Below are 18,535 nucleotides of genomic sequence, written 5' to 3'. Positions count from 1 at the left end.
AAACCGAGGTGTTCATAAACTGAGGTTCTACTGTAATGTAGTTTTGGTATCTGCCATGACAGAAAAGTGAGAAAATAAAGTCTACTTCATTTGTATAATTTTCCAATTGCAGAGCAGCAGGCAGATAAATTAATGAAGCAGCAGCATTTAAGCCATATTGTCACAGTATCTGGAGGGGGAATCTGTTCAGGACTAAATTCTAGGCACCCCTGCTGGTTGGCACATTCCTCCAAAGTATTAGACAAGGTTGCTTTGTATTCTCGCCATTATTCATTTCGTTGTACACTGCTCAAAAATATGTATGCGATTTAGTGAGCAAACCTTTATTCCCTGACAAGGGTAAGAGAGAAAGATCTGTCCTGGGCCCTGCAATTTTACTGCTGCCAAGACAGGAGAGAAGCAGCATCTACCTTTTCCCCTCTTGTTGACTGCAATGTGAGGGAATTTACATTCATAGCCCAAGGGCTGCTATAGCGTTAATGGGCATGGCCAAGGGAACAGGGGCATGACATCCTGCCAGCATTTCTCCCTCTCCGGTGGCATTTAGCCTGCTTCAGTCTCTAGGTGAACCTACGATTGCTCCCCAAGTCATCTAGAAGGTTTTGTAGTGACATTTGTATAGAGCTGAAGTTTGTTTGAATTGAATGACTTATACAAACCAGAGGCAGCTCGCAAATCAATAGCACCACAATTTTTTTATTAAGAAAGATACAAAAAGGTTTTACACTTGCAGATTAAGAAACAACCTGTCAAATCAAGATTATATATACATGATTTTGTTTGGAACAACATTCAAATTAAAGTATTTGGTTTAAAACTAGCAAAATCTATGCCAGCATTTTATGCAGCAACCTCTAGAGTTTATGCCACATTTCCAGGCTAGAAGTAAAACCATGAGAAATTACGAACAGTGTTACACTTACTGAAACCAAGACTTACAGTACTTGTCAGGTAAAAGTTCATTTTTACTTGAACCATGCATTCACTATAGAAGGTAAGACTATTAAACACCAATTTCAAAAGTTTAACATTTTAAGAATAAAGTGTAAATCCAGCTGTTGGTTAAAGTGCAAATTACATGTGTGCCAAGTTCTTTTTCAGAAGGCAGAGGTGATGTTGAAATGCTGCCATTAATGGTTATACAACTAACCAGAGGCACTGACAGCCTATTACAAGCTCCAGCTAAGTTTAGTTCCTTTTGCTACCAGCCAAACATGTATTCCAGAGCCTTGGAGACAATGCTTTCATCTTTCCTTGGAGTCTGTCTGTCAGAAACCACCTAAAAAAAGAAACACACACAAAGTAGCAGATTTGTATATTCTAAATGAACAAATACTAATTCCTTTAATCCACCGCTAAAGGTGACTTTTCCACAGTATTCCCTAAATACCTGGTAGTCACTGGTTGATGCTTTATAAGCTGTAGCAAGAGGTCTCATAGTAGAGATTCTTTGAGCGCTTGAAGGCTGCACTGGTGTGCCCAGTGTTTTCATTGGTGGCGTAAAGGCTGAAGATGGGGACGATACCGTGCATCTGTCTGTGCTTTCCATCACATTCTGCAAACAGAGATCAAGTAGTCCATTCAGACAAAGTAGTTATCAGAGTCCAAGCCTTTTTGGAAGCCTAAGAAAGTAAGATTTCATCACTAGAACTAGTCTGAGGCACTCGGCTAAAGTGTATTGAAGCGCTCAGCTAAAGTGTACTGACATACATAAATTGCCGGTCTGTGCAAGACAAAAATGGTGGTCACGGGGCATTAAGAGTCATCCACACTTTGTGACAAAGTCCAGAATTTTTATACAGGCATCTTATGCTTGTTTAACTTACACAATCACAGCTTTGCACAGGTGGTGGTGAGGAAATAATTAAGTAAGTAAATGAATGAATGAATATTAAATCAACTTACTTTATCTATACAAGGCTTCACTCCGATCATGATGGATTCACCAAAAATTCTTCCATCTTTGCTCAAGGCTTTCCGGGCTTGCAATTTTGACTGATAGTGAATATGCATCCAGTTTCCTGTGTTAGACATCTGTGAAGTTTAGCGGGGAAGCAGTAAGATTTAGATAGTAAGCTAAGCATAATGGCTGAGCTTCGTTTATATATATATATATATATATAAAAGAGGTACTTATCTAGACTTACAACATGCTTTAAAATGTTTCCATACTGTGCAAACTGTAGTAGGATGTACGAAGCAGATGCCTGAGGAAACCTGAAATATTGACAGGAAAGAGCTGCATCACCAATTAAAAAACAGAAATAAAATTTAACCACTCAAAATTCAGTCAACATTATGCCACTGACAGTGTATCCAGAAGGGCAGATCAGAGTGTCACCTGTATCTCCAAACACTACTAAACCTGCTACCTATTTACCATCCCTACATTTTAGTTTGTCTCATGGAGTTAGATGGGAAAGGGAGAGGAAAAGGGAGAGGTCAAAACACAGCACAGTTTAGCCCAGGTACTAGAATATTGAAGTCCAAATACTTCTGTTTAACATTGATTGTAGACCTGGATGTGTTTCAGTGTACAGATAGGAGAGTAAAGAAGAATTAAGATGTTTAGAATGTTTCAATTCTCCTATTATATAAACTTTACTATGTTAATTAACAATGAGTCTCCTAAATTAATAAAACACGAATAGCCAAGACCAAACACCAAATATAAGAGGAATCTGAACACACATCAGCCAAGTTGAATAAACTGCAGATATCCTCATGTCTCATCTCTTATATTTTTTAACATCATCCTATGCCCCGACATAACTTGAATTCCAGACCCTGAAAAGCTTAGGCAAGCCTGTTAAGACCCATGTTTAAATGAGCACATGCTCATTCCTGGCAACATAACCACCTCTCAGTCTTACAGAACTGCAGCTCACTTACCCAAACACTGTTACCCAAGTGTCATCTAGATGATCGTCTGATGTTAGGGCATCTCCTTGAGTATAGAATGGATCTAGTTGAGCTGGAGACATTGTGCTCTTCCTGGGTTGTGAAAGAGTCGCTGGACTGAACACACTGGCACCTGTCAAATTGTGGTAAGATGCACCTCAACTATCACTATAGTTAAAATTGAACTAGGCATTTTAATTTGTAACAAAGAGCAAACACCATGCATTAACACTAGAACTCAAGTAACAAGAATCATACTGTTGTTAACATGTTAGAATAGTAGAAAAAGCTGCGAGTGTTGACAATGGCATCACAAAGCCAGCAGAATATCTCCCTCCCTCTACGACTAACGTTCTACACAAGAACGGTTCTAGGAGCAAGCTATCCCATCTGCCATTAAGCAGATCATATACTTTTATACCTGTTCCCATGCAGAGAACTATTTTTTAAAACAACAACAACAACAACCCAGCAACCAGAAGTGGTAGAATCTCAGACCAATATTTCCACTTCTGAAGACAAACTGTATCTGGCATCATGAGAACAACTTTGCTACTAACTCTCTGCCTGCTTCATAACAGAAGCTGAGGCTCAGTTAATGTGCACCAGGCTGTCAGGCCTACAGGAACATTTTACATTGCAAACCTATACCTATTCTTTCAGAAGTAAGTCCCACTGATTTTAATGAGTTTTACTCCCAGGAAGATTGGTATAGGATTGCAGCCTTTGTCAGCGCCACATGCAGATGTCTGGTTTGCCTACAGAAAAAGCATATGATTAGGAGCAGTATGAAGTCCTACCTGTTCCAGGAGTCACTGGCATAGATCCAACAAGTGGACTCTGCGTCACCGAAAAGCTGACCTGCATAAAAGTGCAGAACTTGGTTTGAAGCTGTTTTGAAAGTCAGAAAATCAACTATTCTGCACCACTTGGATAACATTTCCACAGTTAGTCAGACAGTATTACAGATTAATAACTTGGAACAGGCATACATGTATCTACTGAACTGCTGTGAAAGGGGATATCTTCTATGTCCTTATTAGAACTATAACAACTGAGTTGACTACTAAAAGTATAAAGTTAAATGGTACATGGTATTGGGACTCCTTTTACACATGTCCTCCAAATCCTCATTTTGCATCCTGGCAACCATATTTAGCCACAGTTGATATACCATTATTCTGCTGTACTGAGCTGCAGATAAGGTTCATGATCAGCCACAGAGGGTAAAGTTAGACAAAACTAATAGATGGATATTTCAGCCTACATATTTTCCAGCAACATATCAATTATAGCGTGAACTCATCTCTCTACATCTCACCTACCAGGCTGACCTTATTAACAAGCTGACAGTACCATTCCAAATGTCTCATAATATATATGCACATACACAGAGAGAGAGAGAGAGTGCGAGAGAGCGCAATTGCTTCCTTTCTTTGCCTTTAGAACTGATGTATAGCCCACCAAAAATTAACTTAATTATGAAAGCAACTTTTAAAATATTTCCCCCACTGAACATACAAGATGACACACAATCTAAACTGCTTAGCATATTTAGGGTACTAAGGGCTGGAAGCACTTAGTTACTAGCTTTGCCCACCCACAGCAAATGTGTCCAACAACAGCTGAAATGTCTATCAAGCTCGAGAAGAATGAGAAGTTACCACAAACAGGTTTAACTTTGCAACCTCATGAATGGTCACTTACGGGCCTTCTTGAAGTCAGGGGTGTTGATCCAAGACCTGGGCTGGCTACTTCATCATATATACTTCTAACTGGTGGAGCACCACCTTTATCTTTGTGTGTTGGAACTACTGGCTGTGGAGGAGATCCACCTATATGAAATACAGCACAACATTACAAGCTGCTGGTGTGTCTTTCTTTCTGATCCTAAACATCTTGTTAAACCCAAACCATGTAAACAATTCTTCCAAACTAGGCTTCATTAGGAACAGACATGCATGAAGGAGCACTTTGGGAAGGGGTGGGAAATAACTCTCTCTCTCTCTGTGTGTGTGTGTGTGTGTGTGTGTGTGAGAGAGAGAGAGAGAGAGAGAGAGAGAGAGAGAGAGAGAGAGAGGAAAAAACATGACTGGCACTTGCAAATGGGAAAGGTCTAGTTTTCTATGCCTTAATTTTAAAAAAATTAGTAATCCAATAAAATTCCAATGAAATAATTTCCAACTACAGTTTGAATTTGGGTTATTGGGGGGATGCAATATTTATACAGCATATGCAATTAATGTGACATACTTCTAAGGCTTTGCTTATGAAATACAAGTAAACCCCACTGAATCTAATCCAAACAGATGGACTCTTGATAAGGCAGGAGTACATCCAAATAATGAATGGGATCTAATTTCTTTTGACAGCAGCCTCCCTTCTTTGCAAGTGTTTTTTGGGTCTGCCAGCAAATAAAAGAGGTGTCAATAACAGTGCTTAAAACATGCAACAATAGCACTATATTTAGGCTCTGATACTTGGTGCTAAAGGCAAGAGGTGTATTTGAACTGTAGCACACCAAAATGGAAAGACACACTCTTCCCCTACCACCCCAATACAGTCATACCTCGACATCCGAACAACTCGACATCCGAAGGTTTCGACTTCCAATGTCAACAAACCCAGAAGTCTTTTTGCCCCGTGCGCGCGGTCGGCGCGTGCGCAGAAGCGCAAAATCGTGCTTCATGCATGCGCAGAATAGGCGCTTCGACAACCGAAGACTTCGACTTATGAAGACGGCCAAGGAACGGATCGTCTTTGTAAGTCGAGGTGCCACTGTACTAGAGGTTTCAGTTCAGAACCAACTTACCAGCATGCAATGATGACCTCACTTCCATTACACCAGCAGAAGGGCCGCTGAAGGAACGAGACTGTGGTGTCACAGGTGTTGGTAAATCTCCCATCAAAAATCCAGGCAGAAATTGAGCACCAGCACCAGGCTTGGGAGAGGTAGGGGAACCCAGTGTCATTGGCTCAGTACCTGCAGTGGGAAAGGATGTGCATAAGAATGGCTTACTAAGTCTCAACAGGCTGAGTGATCTAGTTATCCCCAAACACAACTTTAGAGAAACACTGTAAAAAGTGATCCAAAACAGTTAGCTAACCTACTCATTTAAAGGTCTAGTCATCTAAAGAGGTCAACACATGAAGAAAAACAAGGAGCAGGCAATACCTTTAACAAAATACAAAATGGCAGCATCAATGCCCCATTTTATCTAACAGCTGCCCCACTTTATCTAACAATGCTGTGTGGGTAATTGACAGAACAGTGAACTAGCCCGAATATCTTATTTTAACTTTTCAGAAGTTTCAAGATTATTGTTGTTAGTTTTTCTTAACAATAATTATATTGCTTTTTATTGTCTTGAGAGTTTGTTTCTATTAAAAGCAAGCAATGCTTAATTTTCATGAAATAAACACAGGCGACTCCTCATTTATGCAGGGGTTACATTCCAAATCCCCACACGTGCCATTGCACCTTCAGGTCAAGAGGAGACCCTCCCCAGAGCCCAACGATGATGTCCCCTTCAACCTCTGGGGTCTCCTCACGAGCTAGAGGTGCAGCAGGGCATTGCTGAGGCTCATCAGGTCTCTCCCCCCCCCCCACTTACTGGTTTCAGGGGCCGCGCATATGCACGGTCACACGTGAATTGAACACATATAAATGGGGGAATGCCTGTCAAACAACATCACTCATATGCTTCACAAGGAAACAGGAATTATTATTATTATTAATTAAATTTGTATCCCACTCTTTAACTACAGATCTCAGGGCAGTTCACAAGATAAAAATTCACAGGGTCCAATATTACTTCCACTTCAGGACGCACCTGAGCCAACAGGCCTAAAGGTCAAGGTAACTTCCCGACCAGGGGCCGAGGTGGTCGTCTGAACGCGCATGAAGACATCTTGGGGTTTCATGGCTCCCGGCGATGGGCTGGAGAACCAAGGCGCTTCCCGCCCCAAAGAAATCAAGGAATCCCGCGTTCCGACGCCAAAGTGACGTCACAGCCACTGGTGGCCAGACAGAGGCCCCGCCCCTACCCACCCGAGGAAGAACTGAGCCACGCCCCTACCACGCCACGCCCCGGCTTAAGGGCGGCCGTTAAACGGCCACAAACTTCTCAGGCGGGGAGAGGAGCGGCACGAACCGGGAAGCGAATCCATCGAGAGACACCCTGAAGGCTGGGCCCCGAGGTTAAACTCACCCATGGAAGAGGAGGACGGCAGAGACAGCTCCATGGCGAAAGCAACCGCGCGACCCACTACACACACCCGACTCCTGCCCTCAGCTTGCCGCTTTCAAATGCAGCGCAAGCGCGGCGGCGTGGTCAGGAAAACGTCACTTCCGTTCCGAGAGCGAGCGACTTCACTTCCGCCATAGAGAGGAGAGCGACGAGGTCTTTTCTACGCATTTCTTCTCTATGGTCCCGCCCCTCCGAAACACACAATCTCTCTGCGATGTCAAGACACTTAACATTTTAAGGCTTAGCAAGGGGGTGCTAATAGGAGGACAAGAAGGGTTTTTTTTAACGAGGATGCGATTTGTGTGTGTTTTTCTGCCCCACAAAAGGAAGAAAAGAGAACTCAGGATGGACAGGGATGGTGGGAATTGTAGTCCAAAAGCAGCTGGAGAACCAAGTTTGGGAAATGCTTTAGACATTTGTTAAATTGCCTTGCTGTGTTCTTTCAAACTCAGGTCTTCAATTTAAGTTCTTGAATGCTTTCTGCCCTAATGATGGGGTGATTAAATTGTTATCGCCCTCCTATTGCAAATGCAGGATGAGTTGGGTTGCGGAAAGCGAGGCTGATGCTGAGAAACAGAAGCTTTTACCCACATGTAACAGTGCCTGAACTGGCGGTCACTGACCAGGGACAAGACCTTGGTTTGGGGTCCAAGCGGACAGCTCAATCAAGATTTCAGCGTATGTGTGTATGTGTGTGAAAAAGACAAATTCAGTGCTAGGGGTCATTGGAGAAGGAACTGAAAATAAAACTTCCAACATCGTACCGTTATACAAATCAATGGTGCGACTGCATTCGGAATGATTTGTTCCAGTGGCCTCAGCTCAAAAAGGGCAACCAAAATGATTGAGGAGATGGAGCAGTTCTTTTATGAAGGATAGATAGGTTTGTTTGTAAAAATCAGTTGAGAGACCATTCAGAGAGAGGGAAATGACACTTTTGGATTCCCATTCTTCACAGCCAGAAAGAAATAAAATGCTTAGGTTTCAGTCAGACTGCCATCCAGCTCCAGACCTGAGTCTTCTAGCACTTTCCCTCCCCCAGCCTTTTCCCAAAAGACCTGAATGCAACTCCACTTTGAAGCTGGCTTGAACCAGATCATTTATGTGGAATGGAAACACATTGCAGCATTTTGTTGCAAGTCTCACTCCTAATGTCTTATCGAACAGTTTGTCTCTAGAACATCCCTCATGTCTTTCTAGCTTACGTAGAAGCAAAGGCCAGGTTGCCAGGGCAACCCATGAATTCACTGAACATATCCTGTGATATGGATGTTTAAAAATAAAGATAATTTTGTTGAATCTGTCAAATCTGACTGCTGATTGTGTGGAGATCTGCTGTTAGCTGCACAAGGGGTTAGCTAGTGTATAATAGAACAAGAACAACAGGGATCATATGAGCCAACTTCTAGGGGCCAATGTCCCTCCCCCCCCAAATAAAATATTTGAGGGAGCCGGGCCCCTCCAAAAGTTGATGGGCATTGCCATTCAAATTGGTGTGTGTGTGTGTCATGTCATATCATGAGATCGACTATGTGAGCATGTCATGTCATGTGATCAATTACCTCCCCCCCCCCGTCCCCCATATTTTATTCAAGTTGGCAGCCCTGAGAGAGGTTCTGTGGAAGGCCAAGGAAAGATTCTAACCAGGACAAGTCATGATGAGGATACATCATTCACTGGATTGTCATCATCATGTTGTTGTTTAGTTGTGTCCGACTCTTCATGACCCCATGATCGCACGGCAGGCACTCCTGTCTTCCACTGCCTCCTGCAGTTTGGTCAAACTCATGTTCGTAGCTTCGAGAACACTGTCCAACCATCTCGTCCTCTGTTGTCCCCTTCTCCTAGTGCCCTCAATCTTTCCCAACATCAAGGTCTTTTCCAAGGATTCTTCTCTTCTCATGAGGTGGCCAAAGTATTGGAGCCTCAGCTTCAGGATCTATCCTTCCAGTGAGCACTCAGGGCTGATTTCCTTAAGAATGGATAGGTTTGATCTTCTTGCAGTCCATGGGACTCTCAAGAGTCTCCTCCAGCACCATAATTCAAAAGCATCAATTCTTCGGCGATCAGCCTTCTTTATGGTCCAGCTCTCACTTCCATACATCACTACTGGGAAAACCATAGCTTTAACTATACGGACCTTTGTAGGCAAGGTGATGTCTCTGCTTTTTAAGATGCTGTCTAGGTTTGTCATTGCTTTTCTTCCAAGAAGCAGGTGTCTTTTAATTTCGTGACTGCTGTCACCATCTGTAGTGATAAAGGAGCCCAAGAAAGTAAAATCTCTCACTGCCTCCATTTCTTCCCCTTCTATTTGCCAGGAGGTGATGGGACCAGTGGCCATGATCTTGGTTTTTTTGATGTTAAGCTTCAGACCATATTTTACGCTCTCCTCTTTCACCCTCATTAAAAGGTTCTTTAATTCCTCCTCACTTTCTGCCATCAAGGTTGTGTCATCTGCATATCTGAGGTTGTTGTGTACTAATAGCAAACCTTTGTGCTGAGTTATGCAGCTAAATCAACAAAACTGAAAAACAAGAGGTATTTGGTTTTTTTAAGAGCTATTGGACCCTGCTCTTCAGCCAAAAATGCTCCTTGACCAGCTCACAATCAAAACAGGACAGTCCCTAGCTGTAGACTTACAATATACCAATAGTCATATCTTGGATCTCAAACGCCCTGGAACTCGGACGTTTTGGCTCCCAAACGCCGCAAACCCAGGAGTGATTGTTCCGGTTTGCGAACGTTCTTTTGGAACCTGAACATCGGACGGGGCTTCTGCGGCTTCTGGTTGGCTGCAGAAAGCTCCAGCAGCCAATCAGAAACCGTGATTTGGTTTTGGAAGTCGAACGGACTTCCGGAACGGATTCTGTTGGACTTCCAAGGTACGACTGTATAATAAAATGATGCACAAGGGGAAACCAAAGGGAGGGAAGAGCAAAATCAAAACTCAGTAATCCCTTTCTAAACAGTTGTTCCTATAATGACCAACTGGTACAGCTCATGGGCAGGATGTGTCTGATGGAACTTGGCCTCCAGAAAAGCTGGAATAATTAAATAAGCCCCGATTCCCACCTTTCCCACTGAGGCCCCTGCATTTGACTATGCATTTGCTGCTGGTCCCGCCAATCCTTATTTGCCTGCTCTGGAATTTGGTCCCTGCCTGTTTTGAATCACAGGTCCATCTCTACCTTACTCGGACTGACTTCCAGACTCACCTTGGGTTCTGGAGCCCAACAATCTACTGCCTGATCCCACTGGGGTCTAACATACCCACACCATAGTTGCCCATTCTGAGAAGAATTAGCTCTTGAGATAAAACGGGTCCTGAACAGAATGGCTTACTAGGAGGCTGAATTATTTTATAAACAGGTAATACAGGTGAAATGGGCTGGGAACAGGTCACCTGAAAAATCGACTCCTCCTATCTATGCCTACCTGAGCTGTAAGAGTCTATTGGAGGCACTAATCCAGGTGCTCCCCAAAAAGTGAAGTGAGGCTGGTGGCTACAAAAGAGAAGGCCTTTTTGGTAGTGGCACATTGGCAATGGAGTAGCCTCCTCTATGGTATCTCCTCTATGGCTTTTTTGGCACCAGGTGAAGGCCTGGTTTAGTCACCCAAGCTTTTTAATTGTGTTTTAAAAATAGGCTGTGCTATGCAGCCTTTGTTGTAGCAAAAGCTTCTTTTGTTGCTTTTCTTGTTTTAAACGATTTTGCATTGTTTTGCTAATAGCCTGCTCAAAAATAATTACTGCTGGGCAGCTATAACATTATAATACAATTCTAATGTGAAAGCTTTAATTCTGTTATCCTAAGCAAACTTTTATCCATAGAAAAACTTTACAAGTGATGTAACCTTACTGATGGTTTTGTTACTGTTCTTGTAGATTTGTTACTGTAACTTGTAGATTTCCGCGGTTCTAATTAAACAAATACTTTAAAAAAGTGATGAAACAATCACCAAACCAATGAAGCTTTGCAAATCTATTTTGATTCTTTATTGTTCTACCCTTTTTTTGAAAATTAAAAAAACCACAGAATATTTATTTTGAGGTGTTGTGAACTTAAAACTATACGACGAATAGGGTGAAACTAACTTTACAACGACAGTTTTAGAGGTGTAATTCAGGGCATCTCATTACAACGCAGTAAAAAATAATCATCAGCTTCTCTCATTACAGTGCAAGCACAAAGGCTATTTTTTCCTCTTTCATGATTATATATTGTTTTAGGTTTCCATGCTTTTATTATTGCATTGATGGTATTTGTGGAGTTGCTCCATGAAGCCAGGATTTGGACAGATAGCAGGTCTTGCATTTTTCACCAAAGAAAAAGCCCTGGAAAAATTGAGTCCTTCTGAGTGCATTAGGAAGCCAATGATGATAGCTGCTGCACGAGAGACTCCTGCGTTACAGTGAACTAGTACCACACCATCCTCCAAGAGAAACAGAGAGAGAGAGAGAGAGATCATGTTTAGAAAACCATTATCAAAAACAACTGATTTCATGTCATTTTCTCTACCGGTAAAGCATTCTAAGCACCAATCCAAGAGCAAGTTGCTCCACCCAAATATATATATATTACACACGTTTGCCTTCTGTTTCATATACTGATCTTGAATTTCTGGTAAGCGGCATGCACTCAAAGATCCTTCCACTGAACAGATAAGTGAGCGCTATCAGTCTTGCCTGTACTGATCACTTGCTGGGAGAAGTCAGCTAAAGGAAGGATCAATTCCAGTCATCCTATCTCCCATATAGGTTCCTGATATCTAATCAGCTTCGGCTGTTCTCATATATATATATATATATATATATATATATATATATATATATATATTCTTATATATATTCATATATTCATACACACACACACACACACACACACACACACACACATAAATATAACACATATAAATGACACAAAATGTTTCAAGTAAAGAAATACGTATAGAAACTAACAGGGTAATTTCCCGTTCTGCCATCTGTGTTAAATTAAGTATCCACTTCCAAGTTTAAACTAACCACCGTTTGTCATTATGTCCAAACTGGAAACTGCTGATAGTTTAAACTATGATTCATTGGAACAAGTCAAGACCAGAAAGCATGGTTTCTGTATCAATAAATCATAAACTAACCACAGTTTGCCCTTTTGGAAAGTATCCACAAAAAACTGCAGTTGGTTTTAACCAACTTCCTATGATCTCTTCATCAGCCACACGCCAAAGGATGAGAAGGGAGAGCCTGTTTCTGAGGCCGAAGTGGACTTGTTCACAATCTAATGCTTTATTAATTTGTCCTGCTTTATTTGGTGGAGAGTTTTAATCAGAAGTGAATAAATGATGTGATTTTTCCTACGGTGTAACAAAAGCATCTTGCATTATGAAGCATTAGTATAGTTAGAAAACATTATATGGGTATACTTGAGTATAAAGGACTAATCAAACAATTAAACCTCCGGGGTAGAACAGTGACACTAAGCTACTCTGAATGGCAAATCCAATTTAGAAGTGAAGTGGAAACCGTAACTTGAAACCTTGAGGAGGGCATGAAATGAACACACGTTTCAGGTAACTTGTAAACAATATGATGTGTTCCTTCCTTCTAAAATAACACAAAGCTTGATGGAGCTGTATTATCTTCCTCAATTCCAGACTATGTAAATAATGAAAATCTCATGGAATCACCTGGAGCTAGATTTGAAAAGCGAAGATATTGTCAGCTTTTAGCATCAAACATGCCGGTTATGGGAAATGGATCGAGCTTTGTTTTCCTTGAACAAGTGGTGATGTACAAGAAGTGCCTTTCAAAAATAATTATTCTTATATAGAATTCTACCTTTCCCTATCAAAACGTTCGTGGGGGAGATAATATTTCTGTTTGCGCACCAAAACTTCCTCTCCCTCTCCTCTCTCCACGTGCCCTCTCCAAATCTGCTTTGAAGGGTTGCGAAAAAACTTAAGACAGATTATGGCAGGCATCCCCAAACTTCGGCCCTCCAGATGTTTTGGACTACAATTCCCATCATCCCTGACCACTGGTCCTCTTAGCTAGGGATCATGGGAGTTGTAGGCCAAAACATCTGGAGGGCCACAGTTTGGGGATGCCTGGATTATGGGGAGTTGCGGTGGTGGACAGGGAGATGAGAAAGAAGGGCATTTCCGCTGTGGGGCCAGAAGTCTTTGTGCTAACGGAACTACCTCACAGGTGTTGGCATCTCTAGTAAAGAATGTAATGTCCAACACGGTGTGGGTCAGATTTATCAATCAATGCTATGGAGATTTCAGCAGATCCAACAACATCAGCAAAGAGGGGAAACTTCTGGATTTTCAACCTGGAGGAAAGTATCACTTAGCTTCAGCGACTGAAGGCTTTCTGAGCCTTCCATCCTCAAAGTTCTGTAACGGTATCATTTCATTTTGATGGAACAGCTGGTTAAGAGAGAATCCAAAAAAATTTGCAACATAAATTTAAAATACCCTGTTTTGTTAATCACAGTATTCGTTTAGTGATTAACAAGTCCTTAAAGGGATCAGGAGCAAGCTTGTGTGAAGTATTATTCCAGGCACGTCCAACAGGTAGATTGTGATCTACCTGTAGATCACTGGATGTCTGTGGTAGATCACTGCTAGATCACTGGCACCCCTAAAAAAAGCTCACCCAAAATTTTCCTCCTCCCTAAAAAAAGCTGAACTATGACCTGAAGCCCTAAACAAAAATGGGCCTCCCTCCCTCCTAAAAGAAGCTCAACAAGTTTGACCTAAACCCCAAAAAACAGGGCTTCCCTTCCTTAAAAAAACTCAACAGCTTTGACCTGAACCCCCCCCCAAAAGGGGGTAGATCACTCCCAGTTTTTAACTCTGTGAGTAGATCAGAGTTTCTTGGGAGTTGGCCACCCCTGTACTATTCTATTTGATGCTTCTATTTATTTGCTGTACTGTATTTAAGAGTGGATGCTCAAATAATTTATCTTAAGAATACATGCAGTGTAAAATATGTACATTTGCTCACACACACCCCGCCTCCAAGCACTCAGTAATGACACATAGCAACAATTTACCTTTAATTTGACTTGCTCAATGAATTCAAAACATTCAGGGAAATAGGAGGCAATGTCAGTCTCTGGCAGGTCAAGAATAGGAATGGTCTTATATATGTAGTCATTGGGGAAGGCATTTGCAACTCCATAGGCTACGTTGAGAACGTGAGTAACCTAATACACAAAAGAGAAAATCATCAAGTCAAAGTCAGCTTTGCAACTTCCACATTCTGGCATGGTTGAGGACCTCAATCAACAACAGCTAAGCAATCTTTCACAAAGGCTAACTTGCGTCCATTTTATTTCTTGAACCCAAGTTCAAAACTGCGATGAAATATTTTAAATATTTTGCTATACACAAATATTAAACCAGGCCCTACAAAGCTTAATGAATGTGACCTGATGGAGCTGAAGAATAATGTAAGACTAACAGCAGCCCACTTTAACCTGCCCTTAATCCAATGCAGACACAGTCACCTCAATCCTAAACATATTAGTTGAAGACCATAGTGGCAATTTAAGCATCGGAACTAAATCCCAGTGAGTTCAGTACTACCTACTTTCGAGTGGAAGTATGCATAGGATTGCAGTTTAACATTTGAGTAGGACTTACTGGCATGTAAGTGTGCGTAGGATCCATTTCAGTTAGCTTCTGTCTTGTATAAGGAGTCATATAGTCTTACATTTTGCAATTCCTTCAAATGCTGAGCAACAGAAGTTTCAAAGAAACTAAAAAAACAAACAAACCCTACTGCCAGATATCCAACATTCATCCCCCACGGGGCCATTGAAATCAATGGGTGTAAGTCACTTAAGTCCATTTATTCCAATGGCTCTACTCTGAGTATGACTTAGCTGGCAATGCTCCCTTGAAAAGTTCGATCTCTTTAACACGAGACAGCTTTTTAATAATGGTGATTATGTGTTTAAAACCCACACAGCTTCATTACCCTGTATTTTTGCATTGTCTCCAGGTCATGGGCAGCGTCTTGTGACCCTGTTAGGAGAGAACAACATTTTAATCAGTAATCTGGAAAAGGAATAAGATACAGAGTGCAAGACCACCCAGCCTATTTCTGATGGCGCCACGGGCTTGTTGCAAATAACACTAAAAAGCTGAGTGGCTGAGGCCATAACATTTTACAACAGCTAGGAAAGATGAAACCCTTCAATGTCTTGCAAGTCTATTAAAGCAGGCAGATCAATATAGAAATACAGGCTCCCTAATACCCACATGAATCCGTCTCTTGGCTCCACCTACGTACCAAGCAACAGCCAGGGCTTCACCACACCAACTTGAAGATCCAGGCTCAGGTCTTGCACATAACCACAGCCACCCCCATCGTTGCCATCAGCTACTTCCACCACGTGCATCCGAGCATCCTTCCAGGTCTCTATGATTCTTTTCCCACTTAGGGTAGTCACTCGGGTGCATTGCTTCTTCAGATTAGTCCTGGAGAAGGATTTGATTTCCTGGGTGAGCGAGTGCATTACATGGGCAAAGAAGCCTTCAAGCTAGTAGTAGCAAAGGAAGAGGGGAAAAAGGGGGTGGGGTGGAGAAAAGCCTCTTTCCGTGGTGGTGCGTAGATCTTTTGCAACCTTTCATACAGTGTGTGCCCTGAACGGAGTGGCACCCTGCCTAAGAGAGTCAGTCTGCTAGAGGCAGGCTGGCAGGCAAAGAGAAAGAAAGCTTGTGTACTCTATTCAGCTTCCTTTTTCTAAGACCTTTGCGTAAGGCGGCTTTCGATTGGCCACAGGGAAGTGCTTCTGGATTGGTTCAGAGCCCTTTTGTGCCAAGCAGAGAGAAATCTCTCCCGGCTGCCTGCCGGATGAAATAACACACAGCCAGCCGCGCGCACACTGAGATCCGCTCACACACTTTTTCTCGTTTTCCATATCCCTTTGTGGCTGGCAAACCACAGTGTACAGAGGACAGACACCTTTCAAAATGCAAAGTTGAGACGTGCGCTGAAATATTGGGGAGAGGGCATGTTCCTCTTATTTATCCTTTTATTGGATTTATTTATTTTTCCAAATGTATTTATTGGTTTTATAAAACTGAGAAAAATAACACAAAAATACAAAAAAAATTACATAAAACACAAAATTACAAAATACAAAAAGAAAAACAACAACCATATTTATCATTGCTGCTGCTGTTGCTGCTGAGATGCTGAGATCCTAACATTGTTGACTTCCTCAAGTCCCTCCTTTCTGCTTTTCATTGTATGTCATCCTTAGTAATTTCTATATCATACTTCAATCATCTAATTATTACCTTAACTAACTAATTTCTATATCATATTTTAATCATCTTATTTTTACCTCAACTAACAAAAATTCACCTCATATTAATTCTTTAATAACATTCAATTCTTATCTTACCCTTATATCTAAATCTTAATACTGTATACTACAGTACCTCTACAAATCTTCCTCTACAACCTCCCTGTACTCCCTGTTTATTGGATTTATATACGGCCCTTCATCGCAAGATCTCAGGGTGGTTCACAGAATAAAATACAAAATAAAAACAAGTAAATAGGTAAAACAAAACCGCACAACAATACCCCCCCCCAAGAAACATTTAAGAGGCTGTAGGATAATAATCAATAAACTGAGGCAGTGAGAGATTTTACTTTCTTGGGCTCCATGATCACTGCAGGTGGTGATAGCACTCATGAAATTAAAAGACGCCTGCTTCTTGGGAGTAAAGCAATGACAAACCTAGACAGCATCTTAAAAAGCAGACACATCACCTTGCCGACAAAGGTCCATATAGTTAAAGCTATGGTTTTTCCAGTATGTACTGATGTATGGAAGTGAGAGCTGGACCATGAAGAACGGTGATTGCCGAAGAACTGATGCATTTGAATTATGGTGCTTGGAATCTCATGGACTCCAAGAAGATCAAACCTATCCATTCTGAAAGAAATTAGCCCTGAGTGCTCACTGGAAGGACAGATCCTGAAGCTGAGGCTCCAATACTTTGGAAAACTCCCTGGAAAAGACCCTGATGTTGAGAAAGATTGAGGGCACAAGGAGAAGGGGACGACAGAGGATGAGATGGTTGGACAGTGTTCTCGAAGCCACCAACATGAGTCTGACCAAACTGTGGGAGGCAGTGGAAGACAGGAGTGCCTGGTGTGCTCTGGTCCATGGGGTCACGAAGAGTCGGAGACAACTAAACAACAACAGGATAATAATCAGCCAAAGGCCTGGTTGAAGAGGAACGCTTTTGCCTGGCGCCTAAAAGTATATAATGAAGGCGTCAGGCGATCCTCCCTGGGGATAGCATTCCACAAACTGGGAGCCACTACAGAAAAGACCCTGTTCTTGTGTTGTCACCCTTTTGATCTCACGCAGAGGAGGCACACAAAGAAGGGCCTCAGAACGCAGTCTGGGACGGTTTATATGGGGAGAGAAGCAGTCCTTGAGGTATTGCAGTCCTGAGACATAAGGGAAAGAGAAAAGGGAGGGCAGCATTGTGGATGGAATTCCCACTGAACAAAATGTTTACTGAACGTTTAGAAAGGTTAGGTGGTGGTCGTGGCTATTTTGAAGAGCGTGATGCTACTGGGGAATAAGCGTTGGATTGTAGCATAGCAGCGCTGAAGAGAAGAAGAAAAAGACCATTTTGATCCCAGTGGAAAGGTGTGTGCAGTGGTGGCTGGTGCCCATTGGGACTGGTAGAGCAGAAGGTGGGGAGCTGAACAGTAGGTGGAGCCAGAGCAAACTGATGCTAGTTTTGTCCCCATCCTCCTCTCTGCTGAGTTCTACAAGGGCAACACTTGAGACTAAGGAGGCAAAAGCTGGCAGGTGGAGACAGATGAACTAGTTGCAAGCAAGAAGGTAGGCAGCTGGCTGACGGAGGGCAGGGTGATCTTGGTGGGCCAATGTCCCATTCATCCTAATGGACCAGCCTCCATTTATTTGTGTTTATAGTTCTACCAGTGGATTCCAATGCTTGATGCCCTTGGGAAGTGCTTATGAGTTATTGAACACCAGTCACTTTAATTTGTGACAACCTTAATTAGTGACCAAAAATTATTTTTATATCGTTGTAACCTTCCCCCTCCAATTCCCCGAAGTGTGCTCTAAGCTAAAAAAATAAAAATAGAATAATATAAAAAATCACATATGCCTGTATGGCTTCTGATTGAATGAGATTTTGCTGCTTAAGTGGACTAAATTCTTATTCATCGGCTGATCTTTCTTTTGCACGTATAGCCCATCTTTCACCCAATGGTCTTAGGGTGGGTTACAAAAACATCAAAATTAAAACAAGTGCAAATTGAGGGAGGGAGGGGATGGAGTCACCCAAACAAGGAGACTGGTGCCTCTATGTTT

The 18,535-nt window shown here is 42.0% G+C and overlaps 2 protein-coding genes across 3 annotated transcripts; both read right to left on the bottom strand.

The window, feature by feature from the left end:
- Positions 1 to 676: 676 nt before the first annotated feature.
- NUP35 (nucleoporin 35) lies at positions 677 to 7,214 on the bottom strand. 2 transcript variants are annotated; one of them, XM_035133531.3, is made up of 9 exons: positions 7,113 to 7,214; positions 5,714 to 5,884; positions 4,609 to 4,736; positions 3,702 to 3,762; positions 2,893 to 3,034; positions 2,148 to 2,217; positions 1,906 to 2,034; positions 1,391 to 1,555; positions 677 to 1,279 (listed from the first exon to the last, which is right to left on the bottom strand). In XM_035133531.3, exons 1-9 carry the CDS (start codon positions 7,144 to 7,146, stop codon positions 1,202 to 1,204), a joined length of 978 nt encoding a protein of 325 aa, XP_034989422.1. In that variant the 5' UTR covers positions 7,147 to 7,214; the 3' UTR covers positions 677 to 1,201. The 2 variants fall into 2 exon arrangements, with proteins under 2 accessions (XP_034989422.1, XP_034989409.1); XM_035133518.3 differs by lacking the exon at positions 7,113 to 7,214 and adding an exon at positions 6,735 to 6,988.
- Positions 7,215 to 11,116: 3,902 nt separating this feature from the next.
- DUSP19 (dual specificity phosphatase 19) lies at positions 11,117 to 15,853 on the bottom strand. Its single transcript, XM_035133551.3, has 4 exons — positions 15,451 to 15,853; positions 15,136 to 15,182; positions 14,207 to 14,359; positions 11,117 to 11,582 (listed from the first exon to the last, which is right to left on the bottom strand). The coding sequence occupies exons 1-4, from the start codon at positions 15,674 to 15,676 to the stop codon at positions 11,376 to 11,378; spliced, it is 633 nt and encodes a 210-aa protein (XP_034989442.2). The 5' UTR covers positions 15,677 to 15,853; the 3' UTR covers positions 11,117 to 11,375.
- Between the last annotated feature and the right edge of the window lie 2,682 nt (positions 15,854 to 18,535).

This window comes from Zootoca vivipara, chromosome 1 (genome assembly GCF_965207765.1).
Source record: "Zootoca vivipara chromosome 1, rZooViv2.hap1.1, whole genome shotgun sequence".
NCBI classification, from domain to species: Eukaryota; Metazoa; Chordata; class Lepidosauria; order Squamata; family Lacertidae; genus Zootoca; species Zootoca vivipara.
This window is presented reverse-complemented; position numbering and strand designations above follow the sequence as displayed.